This window comes from Camelina sativa, chromosome 6, assembly GCF_000633955.1.
Source record: "Camelina sativa cultivar DH55 chromosome 6, Cs, whole genome shotgun sequence".
Taxonomy (NCBI): Eukaryota; Viridiplantae; Streptophyta; class Magnoliopsida; order Brassicales; family Brassicaceae; genus Camelina; species Camelina sativa.
This window is the reverse complement of record NC_025690.1, coordinates 10,222,218-10,238,891: the sequence shown is the minus strand read 5'-3', so window position 1 is coordinate 10,238,891 and position 16,674 is coordinate 10,222,218. Positions and strand designations below refer to the sequence as shown.

General features: G+C 37.9%; 3 protein-coding genes across 3 annotated transcripts; all 3 read left to right on the top strand.

The window, feature by feature from the left end:
• On the top strand, positions 5,305-6,657 carry LOC104698879 (putative E3 ubiquitin-protein ligase ARI4). Its single transcript, XM_010414266.1, has 3 exons — positions 5,305-5,625; positions 5,711-6,414; positions 6,507-6,657. The coding sequence occupies exons 1-3, from the start codon at positions 5,305-5,307 to the stop codon at positions 6,655-6,657; spliced, it is 1,176 nt and encodes a 391-aa protein (XP_010412568.1).
• On the top strand, positions 7,264-9,874 carry LOC104790797 (E3 ubiquitin-protein ligase arih1-like). Its single transcript, XM_010516581.2, has 3 exons — positions 7,264-8,088; positions 8,460-9,235; positions 9,444-9,874. Exons 1-3 carry the CDS (start codon positions 7,357-7,359, stop codon positions 9,568-9,570), a joined length of 1,635 nt encoding a protein of 544 aa, XP_010514883.1. The 5' UTR covers positions 7,264-7,356; the 3' UTR covers positions 9,571-9,874.
• Positions 12,429-15,177, top strand: LOC104790796 (probable L-type lectin-domain containing receptor kinase I.6). Its single transcript, XM_010516579.2, has 2 exons — positions 12,429-12,634; positions 13,041-15,177. Exon 2 carries the CDS (start codon positions 13,384-13,386, stop codon positions 14,854-14,856), a length of 1,473 nt encoding a protein of 490 aa, XP_010514881.1. The 5' UTR covers positions 12,429-12,634; positions 13,041-13,383; the 3' UTR covers positions 14,857-15,177.

Genomic DNA, 16,674 nt, shown 5'->3' with positions numbered 1-16,674 from the left:
CACATTCGACCACTTTGTTTCAGTCCATAAAGCGATTTGTCTAGCCTTATGCAGTACTGGTCTCGAGAACCACTTTTATCTTTATGTTCTATACCCTCTGGTAATCTCATATAAATCTCATTATCCAGTGGACCATATAAATAGGCGGTTACAACATCCATTAACCGTAAATCCAAATTTTCTCTTATGGCCAGACTTATTAGATATCTAAAAGTCGTTGCATCCATCACAGGGGAGTATGTCTCCTCATAATCTATGCCGGGTCTTTGAGAGAATCCTTGTGCTACAAGCCGTGCTTTATATCTCACTATCTCATTTTTCTCATTTCTCTTCCTTACAAAGACCCACTTGTGTCCAACTGGTTTAATGGTAGGTGTTGTCCTTAAGATCGGACCAAACACACTTCTCTTCTTCAAAGAGTTTAACTCCACATCAATGTCTTCTTTCCATTTAAGCCAATCTTTACTTTGAGTGCACTCTAATATAGATGTGGGTTCTAGATCCTCATTTATCTCAAGTGCTACCTTGTATATAAATATTTCATCAATGTCGACATTTTTCCGGCTCCATTGTATTCCAGACATTATGTAATTGATTGATATCTCATTGTTATCAATTCCTTCAGGTTCTTGAGGTTCAGCGTCCTGAACTTCACCTAGTACATTAATTATTTCCGCGGCCATGTCTGGTTTTTCTGTAATTCCCTAAACCTCGGTCTGTTTTGCACCTTTAGACTTTCGAGGATTTTTATCTTTGGAACCTAACGGTCTACCTCGTTTCAAACGTGGTTTAGACTCTGTAGCAACTTGTTTATTGTGTTCCTTCTGAACATCAATACGTACTGGTGCATTGCAAGCTGGTATGTACGATTTTGTTACTCTCTTTGGGTCAGCAAAGGAATCTGGCAATTGATTAGCTAGCTGTTGTAAATGTATAATCTTTTGAACCTCTGCATCACATGCTAGAGTTCGAGGATCTTGCCAATTTAAGGATGTTTGATTCCATGTTAATTCTTTGACCAGCTTGCCGGTCTCACCACCTATCGTAGGGAATTCGGACTCAACGAATTGACAGTCCGCGTATCTGGCCTTAAATAGATCTCCTGTCAATGGCTCAAGATACTTTATAATGGTGGGAGACTCATATCCCACATATATTCCCATCCTCCTTTGAGGTCCCATCTTAGTTCTCTGTGGTGGAGCAACGGGTGTATAAACGGCACAACCAAATGTTTTGAGATGGGATAAGTCTGGCTCTTGACCCGATAATAGTTGGGATGGTGAATATATGTGTTCACTAGATGGCCTGATGCGTATGAGTTCTGCTGCATGTAAGACCGCGTGTCCCCAAGCCGACACAGGAAGCTTCGATCTCATTAACAATGGTCGAGCTATCAATTGTATACGTTTAATGAAGGATTCAGCTAATCCGTTTTGTGTATGGACATGTGCCACAGGATGTTCCACACTCACCCCCATGGACATACAGTAATCATTAAACGCTTGGGATGTAAATTCACCAGCATTATCTAGACGTATAGTCTTAAGTAGAAAGTCTGGAAAGTGTGCTCTTAATCTTATGATTTGAGCCAACAGCCTAGCAAATGCTAGGTTCCTTGTGGATAACAAGCAAACATGAGACCATCTGGTTGATGCATCGATCATAACCATAAAGTATCTAAACGACCCACATGGTGGGTGTATTGGTCCACATATATCACCTTGTATCCTTTCCAGAAAATGTAAAGTCTCTTTTGTGACTTTTACTGGTGATGGTCTTGTGATAAGTTTCCCTTGTGCACATGCTACACAAGTGAGATTTTTAGGGAAAACCTTTTTCTCTTTAAGATTGTGCCCATTCGAACTCTTAATCACTTTACGCATCATGTTCGAACTCGGGTGGCCTAACTGGTCATGCCATAGAGTGAATTGTTCAGTGAACATTTTGTGCTTTGCCAAGTTAGCTTCTATCATGTTTATCTTAGCATGGTATAAACCAGTGGCTAGTGCAGGTATAGTCTCTAGGACCTTCTTTTGGCCATTTACATTTTCTGTAATGTATAGGAATTCTTTAGTTCCTTCACCCTTGGTTTCAACATGATAACCATTTAGTCTTATATCTTTAAAGCTCAATAAGTTTCTCTTAGAGCTGGGTGAGTATAAGGCATCACTTAGTTCAATGTGTGTGCCGTTAGGCAACAAAACGTGAGCCTGGCCGTAGCCTTCTATCAAGTTAGCTATACCCGCAATTGTACTAACATTTGCACTTTTCATTATAAGATTTATGAAATATCTTTTGTCTCTTAGTATAGTGTGGCTGGATCCACTGTCCACCACTAGTTCACTCATGTCCTTGGCAATTTCTATAAATAGGACATAATTTTGTATTTTAATAAGACAATTATAAAATAAAAACCATTGCATTTAAATCAAAATAATTATCCAATACAATAAAGGAAAATAAAGCATAAAAGCATTGAAATTAAACCAAAATAAAACGAAATTCAATCATCATTGTGAAAGCAATCGGAAGTCTCTAGCAAGTCGTCATTCTCATGATCGAAGTCTCCTTCATCATCGATGTACGCATAGTTGGCTTCCGGATTTTTCTTTAGAACTTCTTGGTATGCATCAATGAGGTGTTTGGGAGTTCTACAAGTCTTGGACCAGTGGTTTGACATACCACATCTGTGGCAGACCGATTTGGCCTTGGTGTGTGGTTTAAAGGACCCACGACCCCTACCACCACGTTCGCGGCCTCCTCGGTCGGCCTGGCCGCCACGGCCACCACGACCACTACGTCCTCTGCCACCACGGCCTTGGCCGTAGTGTCTTTCTCTGTGGACATAGTTGGTCTCATGAGGCTCTTTTGGCTCCTTAGACTCTACTGCAGTTTTCTTTCCCAAATCAACCTTATTTTCTTCCGGTAATGGGGCTGTACCAGGAGGTCTTATAGCACTGTTCATCAGCAACAACTCATCATTCTGCTCAGCAAGCAGTAAACATTCAATGAGTGCCCCATAGTCAGCAAAACCTTGATGCCGATATTGTTGCTGAAGAACTCTATTGTTAGGGCTGAAGGTAGACAAGGTCTTTTCTATCAGCTCCCTTTCAGTCACCTCTTTTCCACATAACCTAAGGAGTGAGACAATCCTAAAAAGCTCAGAGTTATACTCCTCCACGGATTTGTAATCCTGGATCCTTAGGTTCTTCCAATCAAACTCGGCCTTTGGAAGGAGCACCGTATTTTGGTGCCCGTACCGGCGTTTAAGCTGTGTCCAAAGGGCGAGAGGATTGTCTATGAAGAGGTACTGGCTTTTGAGACTCTCCGCAATATGATGGTGCATATGCTGGAGACACTTGTTCTTTCTCTTGTCAGTGCTCTCAACTTCCTCATCAATGCAACCGGCTAGGCCGTTTGACCTTAGATGGATTTCGGTGTCTTTCACCCATTCCAAGTAGTTCTTTCCAGAAGCTTGCAAGATGGGATAGTCTAGGCTCTTTAGGTTTGCCATCTGCATATAAGATAGACAACCGATAGTTAGCATGCGATATTTGAGATCGAACCATGCAACACATATTGATTCAGGTCATGCGGTATTTAAAACCGAAACATGCCTTAGGCCATGCGGTATTTGAGACCGAAACATGCCTTGCCTATTATAGATTTCGTTTGGTTTAAATTCATGCATGCAAAGACAACAAAAGCAAATATGTATGCATGCAACAATTTCCTTATTTCTAGATAGGATTTCCTTTTTCTTAAATTTCCTTTTCTTTCTAGGATTTAGTAAATTTGTTTTAAGGGTTTTACATAATTACTATAATTAATTAGGAACTTATCCTAACCAATGTTTTAATTTCCGATTTCATAAATTAATGACTATAGAAATTTAACAAAACTTTTAAATCTCAATCGGAATTACAATCCTAGAACACAAGACTAAATTTTCGAGTTTAAGAAATCCTAAGGATGAATTCATGCATGCCGATTTTAAACATCCTATACAATGATCCGATTTTAATTATGATGCATGAATGATCCAAGTTTTAAATCCTAGAACAATTTAACAATATTCGATTTTAACAAATTCAAGTTCTAGGCTCTTATGCAACAAACAATTCAAACAATCAATTTCGATTTTAAGCTTGACAAAGTTTGGTGCAATTTACAAACAATCTAACAGCCCTATGCAATCCGATTTTAAGATTTACATGGATATAACTTTTAAGTTTTGTTTGTTTGTGTTACTTGGATGTTTTAAGATTCAATAACTGTTAAGGTTCATATTCGATTATATGGTTCTAAGAGGGTTCGGCTTTGTTTTTACCTTTCACCGATTTGGATCTGACTGGATATGAACCGAGAGCTAACAGACCTCGGTTGTACCTTTGATCACGAACCACAAACAGAACCACGAACAAAACCACGAACAGCTACCACGATCAGCTTTCACGAACCACGAACAGCTTCCCACGAACTGCTCCTTTGTACCGCTTGCACTCGAACTCACCCCCGGACCGGAACCAGGAACCTCGATCAGGTTATCGATAGAACTTGATCACGAGCTTAAGGGATGCTCGTGAACAAAGAGATCTTCGAACAGAAAGATGTTTAGTCTCGGATGGAAGTAAGAACAGAAAGCGGTTTAGGGTTTTAGGGTAAGAGGGAAACAGCGGCTGCTCTTAGGGTTTTAGGGTTTGAGAAGCGGCGGCTGCTTTTAGGGTTTTAGGGTTTGAGACTATCGTGCTGATAACGTGTTGTGAAACTAGAGAGTTTAAGGAGAAATCTCTTGTTCTTATTAATCATAATCGAATGGAGGTTACATATATATATAGGGAGTACAAAGGCTAAATCCCAAACCAACATAAGAATAAGCTAATGGACTAATGGGCCTAAAGGCCATGACACATAACATGGACCGTACATGGGCCGTATGGCCGTGTACCATGGACTGTAGATGGGCCGGTCTATAGAGTCCACTAAATGGTTTACAACAAATGATATATTTTTAAGATTATCTTACTATTTTTATTTAATTAATTGGAAAAATAAGAGAAAACCTGAGAATTTAACAGCAATTCTCCATATTTATTTTGGATACAGCATGGAAATAAATTAACCATCTCATTAGTTTAATTTTTTTATCTTTTTAGTTTTTTCTTTTTCCTTTCTTATTCTTATACATAATTTCCTTTTATCCTTTTGCGTTTAGGTTTTATTATGTCAACCACTCGTCATATAATCTAAAGAACCCTAATTCCTAACGAAAAAAAAAAATCTGAAAGTATGCACAAGAGATACATGAAGAAAGAAGGCACTATAGCTCGAGAAGATGCCCCAAAACCCGCCGGAAAACCCTCACCGGACGACTTCAATGATGATGACTCCTACAGCCTTTACTTCAAGGGTTTGATGTGGAAGGAAACAACGGGGTTTGGGGTTGCAATTTGGGGAGAAGAGGATGATAGTCTCTTGTTTCAGATGAAGAGATCACTTGATGACTCTTTCATCACAGTTTTGGAGGTTGAGCTTATAGCATTGAAGCGAGGACTAACCGAAGCTGCGAGTTTGGGGATCAATCATATCACAATCTACTGCGATGATTATAGGGTTTTTGACTTGGTAAGCTTTTCTTGGCTGTTACGGTTCACCATGTCTCTTTTTGCTTCAATCTCGTAGTTAACGTTTACCTTTTTTAATTTTTTAGATCATGGAGAGATCCGCGCCAGAGCAAGAGAACATCGCCTTGATCATGGATGATGTGCAACGCATCAGACAACAATTGCCATCTAGCATCGCTGTTCTTGTGACTGATCAAAATCAAGTCGAGTTTGCAATGGACTCAATAAACATACGTATGCCTCCGTCTCCGTCTCATAAGAAGACTTGCGGTAACTGTTTCGACTATGATGGTATCAAACCTGAGCTGATGCTTTCCTCTGGACTATGCCGTCATCAGTTCTGCGTGAATTGCATGAAAGAACATATAGAAGTGAGACTACAAGACGGAAGAAGTGTACCGAGATGTCCTCGTTATGGGTGCATATCGAACCTAGATCTTACAAGCTGTGCTCATCTTTTGACATCTAAAGTACAAAAGATGTGGGAACGAAGGATCAAACAGGACTCGGTTCCTGAATGGGACAGGTTTCATTGCCCAAATACAAGCTGTTCGGCTTGGATGTCGAGAACTAAGCTCTTCGAATCCACGGAAGAAGAGGGGGTTAGGAGATGCTGCTTTAAATGCCGTAAAGCCTTTTGCATCTACTGCAAAGTCCCATGGCATAGTAACTTGTCTTGGGATGAATACAAGAGATCGGTCCCAAAGCCTAGTACAATAGTGTTGCGACAATGTAGAAGTTGCCAACACACGATCGAACTATCGGAAAAACGCCGTGACATAACTTGCAGGTACGTACATTATCTAACATCATCTATAATCACATTATATAGCTATTATATTTTTCAACTAATGTAATGTTCTTTGGTTGATGTGTGTTTAGGTGTGGCTATTCGTTTTGCTTCACATGTGGGGCTCAATGGAAACTTGGAGGTTGCTCTCATCATCGCCAATTTGATTTGATATTGATTGGCTGTTTTTGCTACGCTTTCTTAGTAATTGTTTTTGCAATTTACCCTTCTGTTTATCACTAACACATATGATTATTTAGGTGTTTTGAAATGTCTACTTTTCCCTTGATTTTTTTCTTTGTTAATTTTTTTGGATCTTTTTTTGGTAGAAATTTTTTTTGGATTTTTAATTTTGGTAGCTCATTTTTCATTATTATTATTATCAATATTCCGTTTTTTGTACTAAATTCAACAAAAACATAAAACCCATAAATGAAAATAATATATAAAAAATGATGAATTTGTCATTTTTGCTTATATGGATTTTGTCAATATATATAGATATACTATTTTTAGATAATAAAAATAAGATTAAACCTCCACTTGAACAGTTATGTTTGGGTTTAGTCGGTTCCATTTATTTTTAGAATTTAATATTTGTTATAAAATATATGTATTTTAGCACATCAAAGATCTTAAATATGGACAATTTTAAATGTTCAAAATAGTAAATTTAGAAAAATTTAGCAAAACTAACATATTGCCTAATATTTGATTTACAAAATCAAGAATCTTTACCCAAAAAAAATCCAATTTTATAATCTTTAATAATAGAAAAAGAAAAAAAAAAGAAAACAAAAACAAAAAGTAATAAAAGAAAGAAGAAGAAAGTCACACAGGTCAAAGTCTTTCACAGAACGCTTCGTATTACCTTCTTAACCAAGGTAACCGCACCTGCTTCTTCTCTTCTCTAGTCTCTTCTAGTCTCTACTGAGAACCCTAATGGCGGCGAGGATTAAAGAAGAAGACGAAGTCTCGTTGATACTCGAGGAACAGAGAGAAGAAATCATGGCGGCTAAAACCCTAGATCGCGACCAAGATTTGGCTTTTAATCTCCAAATGCAAGAAGCCCTAGCCGTTTCTAGAGCAGCCCACACTTCCTCCGTACCGGAATCTTCCTACGAAGAAGTCGATTTCACTGGAGGCGAAGATGAAGAATTCGACTTCACTGCGCTCATCCTACAGGACATTGAAAGAGCCGAGCAGGAGAGGAGGGACCGTGAGTTTGGTGAACATGAGATGAAGAGGCTCAAGGTTGATCTCGACCGTCGGATTCATGATCAGAGGTTTGCTGAAGAGCTTATGAGTATCCCTGAAGGAGATTGGAGTAAACATGGCGATAATTACGCGAAGCCGTACGCTCTCGGTGCTGGGGCTTCTTCTTCGTCTTCCTCTTCTGCGATTAGGGGTGAGATCTTTAAGGTTTATTGTAAAGGTTTGGTGAGTGAAGAGATGATTGGAGATACGAGGGTTACGGTTGGTGGTGTTGGTGTGGCGCTTTGTGACTCGACTGGTAACTTGATTTGGGAGGTGAAGAAGGTTTTGGGAGCTGACGAGTCTAAAAGTCCTGAAATTGCGGAATTGGAGGCGCTTGTTCATGGGTTGGAAGAAGCTTTGACCTTTGAATTGGGAAGGGTTACGTTTTTCATTGACAATTTCAAGGTCTTCCAATACGTGAGTCATCTCTACTCAAAGACTTGAACTTTTTTACTAAAGATTGAATTTTTATGTTTGATTGTGACTTGTGAGCATAGTGTTTCTTGAAATTCAAAGTTTTATTTACTCCTTTTAGTTGCTAAGTTTGTGTTCTACAGTGTTGTTCCCTCTTTGTTGTTTGTTTGTGATACTTAAGGCCTGTTTTTGTTGTTGTTTGTTTGTTTGTTATGAATTCCTTATAGCTTGTTTACAATACATAACAACAACTATAGCTCTGCATTCTTGTACCTGAACATTTGGGTACAAAATTATCTGAGCTTCAAAGATGCAGGATTGAAATTATTAGGCTTTGATATGGATGATCATGTTTTGGCTCTGTTGTAATATAGGTGACACGTAAGGTGGAACCGAGGCACAGCGTTGTTGCCACACTTGTAAACCAAGTGGCTCTTCTCCAACAGAAATTCTCATACTGTCAACCATCACTTTTGGCAAGAAACGATGTTAAGTTTGTCTTCAAGCTCGCGAGAGATGCTATTGTGTCTCAAATCAAATGGCCTGAAGAAGCTAGTACTGGCAAGACCTTCTTCAAGGAAACTTGTGTGATTTGTTACGAAGGTATCACTGTTGACAAGATGTTCTCAGTAGATGGTTGTTTCCACCGTTTCTGCTTTTCCTGCATGAAACAGCATGTTGAAGTGAAGCTACTAGGAGGGCAAACTGCTAGTTGTCCGAGTGAAGGTTGCAAATCAGAAGTGAAGATCGAGTGCTGTGCAAATTTTTTGGATCCTAAGCTGGTTGATGTGATGATCCAACGCAAGAAAGAAGGCTCGATTAGTGTTACAGATAAAGTCTATTGTCCATACCCCAAGTGTTCGGAGCTGATGGTCAAATCTGAGCTCTTGGAATATACCAAACAGTATTTCGTTGGTGCTGAGAATTCTAAAGCGAGGAAATGTATGAAATGCCTGAAATTCTTCTGTACCCAGTGCAAGGTACCGTGGCACTATGACCTCAGTTGCTCTGAATTCGGCAAAACAAAGGGCTATCAGAATGCTGGGGATGGAATGCTGAAGTCTCTGGCACAGAGCAAGAGGTGGAGACAATGCATAAAGTGTAACAATATGGTTGAGCTTGCTTGGGGATGCTACCATATAACCTGCAGGTATGTCATTCTTACTTATTACTTTATTAGACTAATCAATTTTTTTTTCGAAAATAATTTGGTATTGACTCTAAGAAGTTGTAGCTTATATATAAAATAAAAGAATTAGACTGCATTTTAAATTCCAGATAATGGATAAAGAATAAGAGAGACCATGTTTGGTCATTCGTTACTATTATTGATTCAGTGATTTTCTTGCGGATTACAGATGCGGATATGAGTTCTGTTACACATGTGGAGCTGAATGGAAGAAGAAGAAAGCAACATGTTCGTGCCCGATCTGGGATGAGCGCAACATAATCCGTGAAAGGAATGCGATCCCCCCTAGGAGGTGACTTGGTTATCTGTTGCGTTAAATAAAGGAGGTAGCTTAATAGAGTAGGAGTAACGAGTGGTTCTGGAATCAAAAGACCAGTTATGGTTAGCTTGGGTTTCTTTTTTTGTGGTTTTTGGAGCTGATCCCAGGCTTAGGACCTTCGGTGTTTTAGTTTCGATCTTCTATTTCGTTTTGTCTAATGCTAGGAAAAGAAATGACAGTTTTAACTTCAATGTTCAAGATCTGAGGTTAAAGTAAATCTTGTCATCTCCGGATGAAGTTGATATCTCCTGTAGGTATTAATTAAAGTTTGTAGTTTCTCAGATGTGTTGGTTTGGTTTGATCAGATTAAAATTTGGTTAAGTTTTGAATCAAATTTTCGGTTTGGAACTGGATCCACTCCTTTTATACCAGTTCTAAACGGCGTCGCCTACAGTGATAATGTTGTCGACAGTCTCGTACTGATTCCTTCACGAGCATTTCTTTTATATGATTCATCTGAAAAATGCAGCAAATATATTTAACTATAGATTCTGAATTTGGCATGGTGGGGCTTGTTCTTGATGATAGTGGGATGTTATTCCCTGGAGAATATTCTTAAACCAGGGAATATTCTCAGTTGTATTTTATTTTATAGCTTTAATTATTGTTAATGTTCAAAATATGTGATGGCTTAGAATTTGTGAATGGGCCATCTCATTGTTTTCTGGTGATAGTATACAAGAAATTTCATCGACCATTTGTTTTTTATTTGGGTGCAAAAGACAAAGTTTCTTTCAGAATAGTCAGACTCTCTGTCTCGTCAGAAATGTCTCGAGAACTGCGTCTGATCTTGATCATTATTTTCTGTATTCATCTGATTTGCGTCTCAAGTCAACAGGACACGGGGTTTATCTATAATGGTAATGGGGAAACAGAACACGGAGTTGCCAAAGGATTGTTGCAGTTGGCCGATGGATCCAGAATGAAAACGGGTGGTCATACCTTTTTCAAGAACCCTTATGAGTTCAGTTCAACTCGATCACTCTCTTTCTCAACAAAATTTGTGTGTGCACTAGTGTCTAAGGCAGGATTTGTTTGCGGTCGTGGTACGGCCTTGCTTGTACAGGTAGTCGTTGTACCAACAATGATAACGTATTTGGCTCTTGGAGCAGTTTATTATGCGTACGTGAGAAGCAAATACGCAAATGTAAGAGAAGAATGGGAAAAAGAAGATGGTGGTCCACGCCGTTTTACCTATAAATCTCTATATATGGCAACGAAAGCAGGTTTCAGAAAAGTGAACAGAGGAACTCCGATGGAGACGAGAAGAGAAAGAAGAAGAAAGGAGAGGAAGAATCGAAACTGAATCAAGTCCCCAAGAACAACGCGGAAATTAACATTTTATCGAGTTCTTTCTCAATCTATCAACAATCTGTTTTGAGTTCCATCGATATGTTTACGTATTCGAAGCTGTAACGGAAGATGTCATTTATTTATTTTTGTTAAAAGGAAATCTTTATCACTTTATGCCCAACTGGCTTCATGTGCAAATCTTTCAAAATGAATCAAGACCTCCCGAGTTATATAAACCATTTTGATGTTGATTGCACAATTTTCATCTTTGAACTGAATTCACCTTTTTTACTCTCTACATAGTTTAGAACTTTGCAGCTACGCATGGAAGCATCTAAATGGAGAATTGGAGAGAATACTATACAAATAGAGAGATTACAATCTTACAATCATTCAGTAAAGTTTTATGTTTTTATCATTGGGACAAAAAAATAGAGAATTTCACGAGTTCTACCACATTCAGAACTCATTCTTTCGGGATGTACCACATTGCAAAACCCCTTTCAAATACTTTTACACCTCTATTTAAAATGACCAGTATAACCTTCCCATTTGTTTCCTTTGCAGAACCATAGAAAAATGTTTTTTTTTTTTTTTGTTTTTTATTTAATAAAGAACAACTTTTGACAAAATTCTTTTTGTTTTTTCACTTTCTTTTCTTTCTCTCCTTCTTTATTTTTGTTTTTTTTTAAATTATAACTACATTAATTTTTTCTAGAGATTTAAATATAATGGTGGACAAGTTTATATTATATATAAACAATTGTAGCAAACAAAGAAATTTAGTCCACAAATATAAAAATGCACAATGTTGAAGTTTTTGATAGATAACATTGAAATTTTAGATGGATAACTTTCATACTCTTACAAATTAAACAAGTTATATGAGTTATCCCAAGTAAATAAATTGTTGTGAATGATTACTGTAAAGTTATTTATTATTTTCTTAAATTTTGGAGTGTTGAAATTGTCCATTATCTTATTCATGTATATAACGCGCGGTAGACGAAGTGTAATATTTTGATAGACAATTATCCATTATTTATTCATAGACATGTTTCACCCTTTAAAATTTATGGACCAATTTTTTAGTAGTGGACAAGTTTACACTATATATATATAACCAATTCTAGCAGAAAATAAATCTTGTCCACCAATATAGAAATGCATGACAATGAAACTTTTGGTGAACAATATTAAGTTTTTCGGTAGATAACATTGAAATTTTCGGTGGACAACTTTAATACTCTTACGTATGAAACAAGTCATATGGACTCTCTCAAATTGGATTGAGGGACAAAAATTTGAAACAAAAAACTTATTTGTGGGCGAAGTGAGCTTCGCTTAGGTAATTCCTGGCTAGAAAACGTCGTGATTTTTTATATATAGAAGACCAAAGTGAGACTTTCGTCAATCAGTCCTATTTAGTTAAGTTATTACAATTTACCCCTGAAAGTTGGGTTATTTTGCATAGTGGTCCCCCATAAAATGAATAATTTACACTTGAGCCTAGACAGCGTCGTTTTTAGTTCAGCACCGAAAGTCAATTGATTCCTTGACGAGAGCATTGTCCTCCTCTGTCGCAGAATCTCTCGACAGAGATGATGTCGCAGCTTCCATATTCAGAGTACGTCAAGCCAAGTTTACACTCCGGGAAGCTTTTGAATGGGGGTTTTCACTAATATCTAAGCGAAGTGTTGGCGTGAACATGATGAATTGGTGATGGACTTGCCTTTGGATTCAACTTGGTATGAATATTTTATCAATTTGGGTGCATTTTGAATTTGTTAATTGTTTTGTTTTCTTGGACTTTGAAATTGTTTCTCTAGTTGACAGAAATTTATTTATATAACTAGGAGTTAAGAAAAGGTCAGTAAACATTTTTGTAGCTAGAGATTTCTGACTTGATGATAGGGAAGTAGTGGAGAATATTCTTAAACCATGAAATGATTGATAAGTCTCAGTTTCTTTAATATTAAAGCCTGCTTTAAGTTTAATCTTTTAAAGGCTAAGAAATTTCTTAAGTCAACTCTGTAATTCTCCTTAGAGACAAATTCAATGGGTAGAAATGTTAAGAAATTATTGTGGACTTGGCAAAAAGATTGGGACTTTATATTATATACTGAGAGGTTTTGACCTGACTTTGTTTTGCAGCTGGATACATTATTATCCACTTTTGTGTTCACTTCACCCGAATCTTTCTCTTTCTCAACTCATTTTGTGTGTGCACTGGTGCCTAAGCCAGGTTTTATTGGTGGTCACGGTATCGTCTTTGTTTTATCTGCCTCCATGGATCTCACTCAGGCAGACGCAACACAGTTCTTGGGGCTTTTTAACATCTCAACTCAAGGTTCCTCTTCTTCGCACCTAGTTGCTGTTGAGCTAGACACTGCCCTCAGCGCTGAGTTTGATGACATTGATGCCAATCACGTTGGAATTGATGTCAATAGCCTTATGTCTATTGCTTCTACTCCGGCTGCTTACTTTTCCGAGATAGATGGGGAGAACAAAAGCATACAACTTCTCAGTGTTGATCCTATTCAAGTTTGGGTGGACTACGGAGGAAGTGTACTTAATGTTTCTCTGGCTCCTCTTAAAATTCAGAAGCCAAGCCGGCCTCTTTTGTCAAGATCCATCAACCTTTCAGAAACATTTCCAGATAGAAAGTTCTTTCTTGGGTTCTCTGGAGCCAATACATACAGGGACATTGATCAGCTACCAATACATACTCGGATGGAGTTTTAGCAGAAACACGGTGTCATTACAGGCCTTGGATGAAAGTAAACTTCCTCGAGTTCCTCGTCATAGAGCTAAAAATAAGAGACCATCAGCGCTGCTTATTACCCTGGTCGTTTTACTAGCTATTATAGTGCTTTTGGCTCTTGGAGCAGCTTATAATTACAGGAGAAGGAAATATGCAGAAGTAAGAGAAGAATGGGAAAAAGAATATGGTCCACACCGTTTTTCTTATAAAGCTCTGTACAATGCAACGAAAGGTTTTAACAAGGATGGAATTCTTGGAAAAGGAGGTTTTGGAGAAGGGTACAGAGGAACTCTGCCTTCCAAAGAAAAAATAGCAGTGAAAAGAGTGTCCCACGATGCAGAGGAAGGGATGAAGCAGTTTGTGGCTGAAATCGTGAGTATGGGTAACTTGAAGCACAAGAACATGGTTCCACTTATTGGGTATTGTAGAAGAAAAGGTGAGTTACTTCTGGTATCTGAATACATGCCCAATGGTAGTCTTGACCAATACTTATTCAATGACGAAAAACCACCCTTTTCATGGCATCAAAGACTTGTAATCATCAAGGATATAGCTTCAGCTCTTAATTACATGCACACAGGAGCTCCCCAAGTTGTTCTCCACCGGGATATCAAGGCTTCTAACATTATGTTAGATGCTGAATTTAATGGAAGGTTAGGGGATTTTGGTATGGCAAGGTTTCATGATCATGGGAGAGACCCTGCTACAACTGCTGCTGTAGGAACCATTGGCTACATGGCACCAGAGCTTACTACAACTGATGTGTATGGATTTGGTGCTTTTTTACTTGAAGTAACATGTGGGAGGAGACCTGTGGAACCTGGGTTGCCAGCTGAAAGATGGTATATAGTTAAGTGGGTATGTGAATGTTGGAAAATGGCGTCTTTGCTCGGAGCTAGAGATCCAAGATTGAGAGGTGAAATCTCAGCTGAGGAAGTTGAAATGGTACTGAAACTTGGGTTGCTTTGCACAAATGGTGTGCCAGAACTAAGACCTTCTATGGAAGAGGTTGTGCAATACTTAAACGGAAGCCTAAAGCTGCCTGATATCTCTCCGAAGTCTCCTGGTATCGGGTCCTTTACCCCATTGATTATCGGATCAAACCCCTTCCCTGTCTCCCCCACTACCAAGACCTTTTACTCTTCTTCCTCGGCCAACGACTCTACATTTGTTACTCACTCAATTGTCCATGGCCATGGACGGTAAACTTGGACGGTAGATATTTTTTTTTTGAATGGAAAAGCTCCATGCTAGGCTTGTGTGAAGGTACTTTAGTTTGGCAGGCATACCATTGTGCTCCACCTGTGAAGTCTATTTTTGATATTTGACAAAGACATCCACCATTGAAAAGTAGTGTTTGGAGTCTTTTGTAGAAGTGCTGTTAAGCTTTGTAAATTTTGATGTTTCATATCTCCATTTCTCTTTTTTACATTAACTTATTGCATTTTCCAGTAAATAAGAGGCTTTTGTACAGATGTTTAGAAGTTGTTCTTCACTCTGTCTGCTAAATTTGATCTCATTCTGTTACTTCTCTGTACCCAAAAAAAATCTTTTGTATGACAAGCCCCAGATTAGCAGAAACCAATGTTTTGGTTATCGGCTTGAATACCGCAGTCTGGGAGGGTTTTGTTTGTGATATGTAATTGAGTAATCTCCAACTTCTTTGAATCCTGTTTCAAGTGAGTAAGATATCCCATCCTGTTCAAGCTTTGGTTCCATGTACACGTCGTGGAGTTCAGGTATTGTTGCTATTGTCATTACTATGAATTTCGTGGTTGTTCATTTTCGGTTTTTGCTAGATTGTCTAACTAATCACATTAAATTCTTGGATAGTGAAAATGAGACCATTCATCTGTGGAGCCGAGTGGGATCACAAAAGAGCTTCATCAAGTTCGTGACTTGACTGATAAAATAATTAGAGATGGTGGATTCATCCCATGACAGGTAAAGTTTAGAAGCTTCTTCTTGAAACCGTTATAAAGACCGCATTTATCTTCTTATATCCGTGACATTTAAATAAACTTGTGTGAGAAATGTGGTCTGTTATTTTATTTGTATCATCCTTATCACATTGTTTGGAGTCCATTTTGCATGGATGTTGTTTCTCCTAGATACACCAAGAAAGGTGTTAATACATGTAGCAATCATATAAAATATTATGATGTTAGGTTGTCCAAGAGAACAATCTGGGAGTTCTATGGAGTTGACTATTCTATTTACCTAAGAAGGTTAAAGATAGTATAGGAGAAAACTTAAACGTTAAGACTGCAATTCTCTGCTTGGCTTTCCCTAAGTTTTGATTTCTTTTACTTTCGACTTTTTGAGTACTTCTTTCCCCTACTATAATAAAATATCATGTAAAAGATGCGCTTCATTTAATGAATTTTTCTATGTGGGTACATCGTGTAGCAGTTTCATTTGTTTCTCTCTGGTGTAGGGATTAGAATAGATAAATTTACAAAACTGTTAAGAGTAAATGCCAAATGAAAAGTAAAGGCATATCAGCATATGATGCTGGTAGGCTGTGATTACCATTAAAATAAGTTCACATCCTGTTTTTTGCAGCCAGCGAAGTTTGATCAGAGTAGGATTAAACTCTCTTGTATATTTTGAAGTATTTGTTTTCTTACTATAAGCAATTAAGCACCATAAGAAATTATATAAGTAGCTGCTGCAGTATGAGGAAAATCTGGTGAAAGATTATGGGTACTAAATCCAAGACACATGTCAGGAATGATTTATATAAAGTAAATTTTCTCTTTGTTAGTACAATAGTACTCTTCTAGCACTTTCATTTGTTCTGTTAAACTACTATCTGATTTTGAACATTAACCACGTGAAGTTATGATATGATTTATATAATATTATCTAGCTGTTACTGTTCAGTTTGTATAATGCCAATAAAGATATAGATGCAGATGCTAGTACACTCTGTAACTGTTGTACTCATAATTACTTCCATTATCTCTGCAGCTAGACGAAGCTCTCTGTTTTCATCAGAAGCAATGTCTAATGGATTGCTTT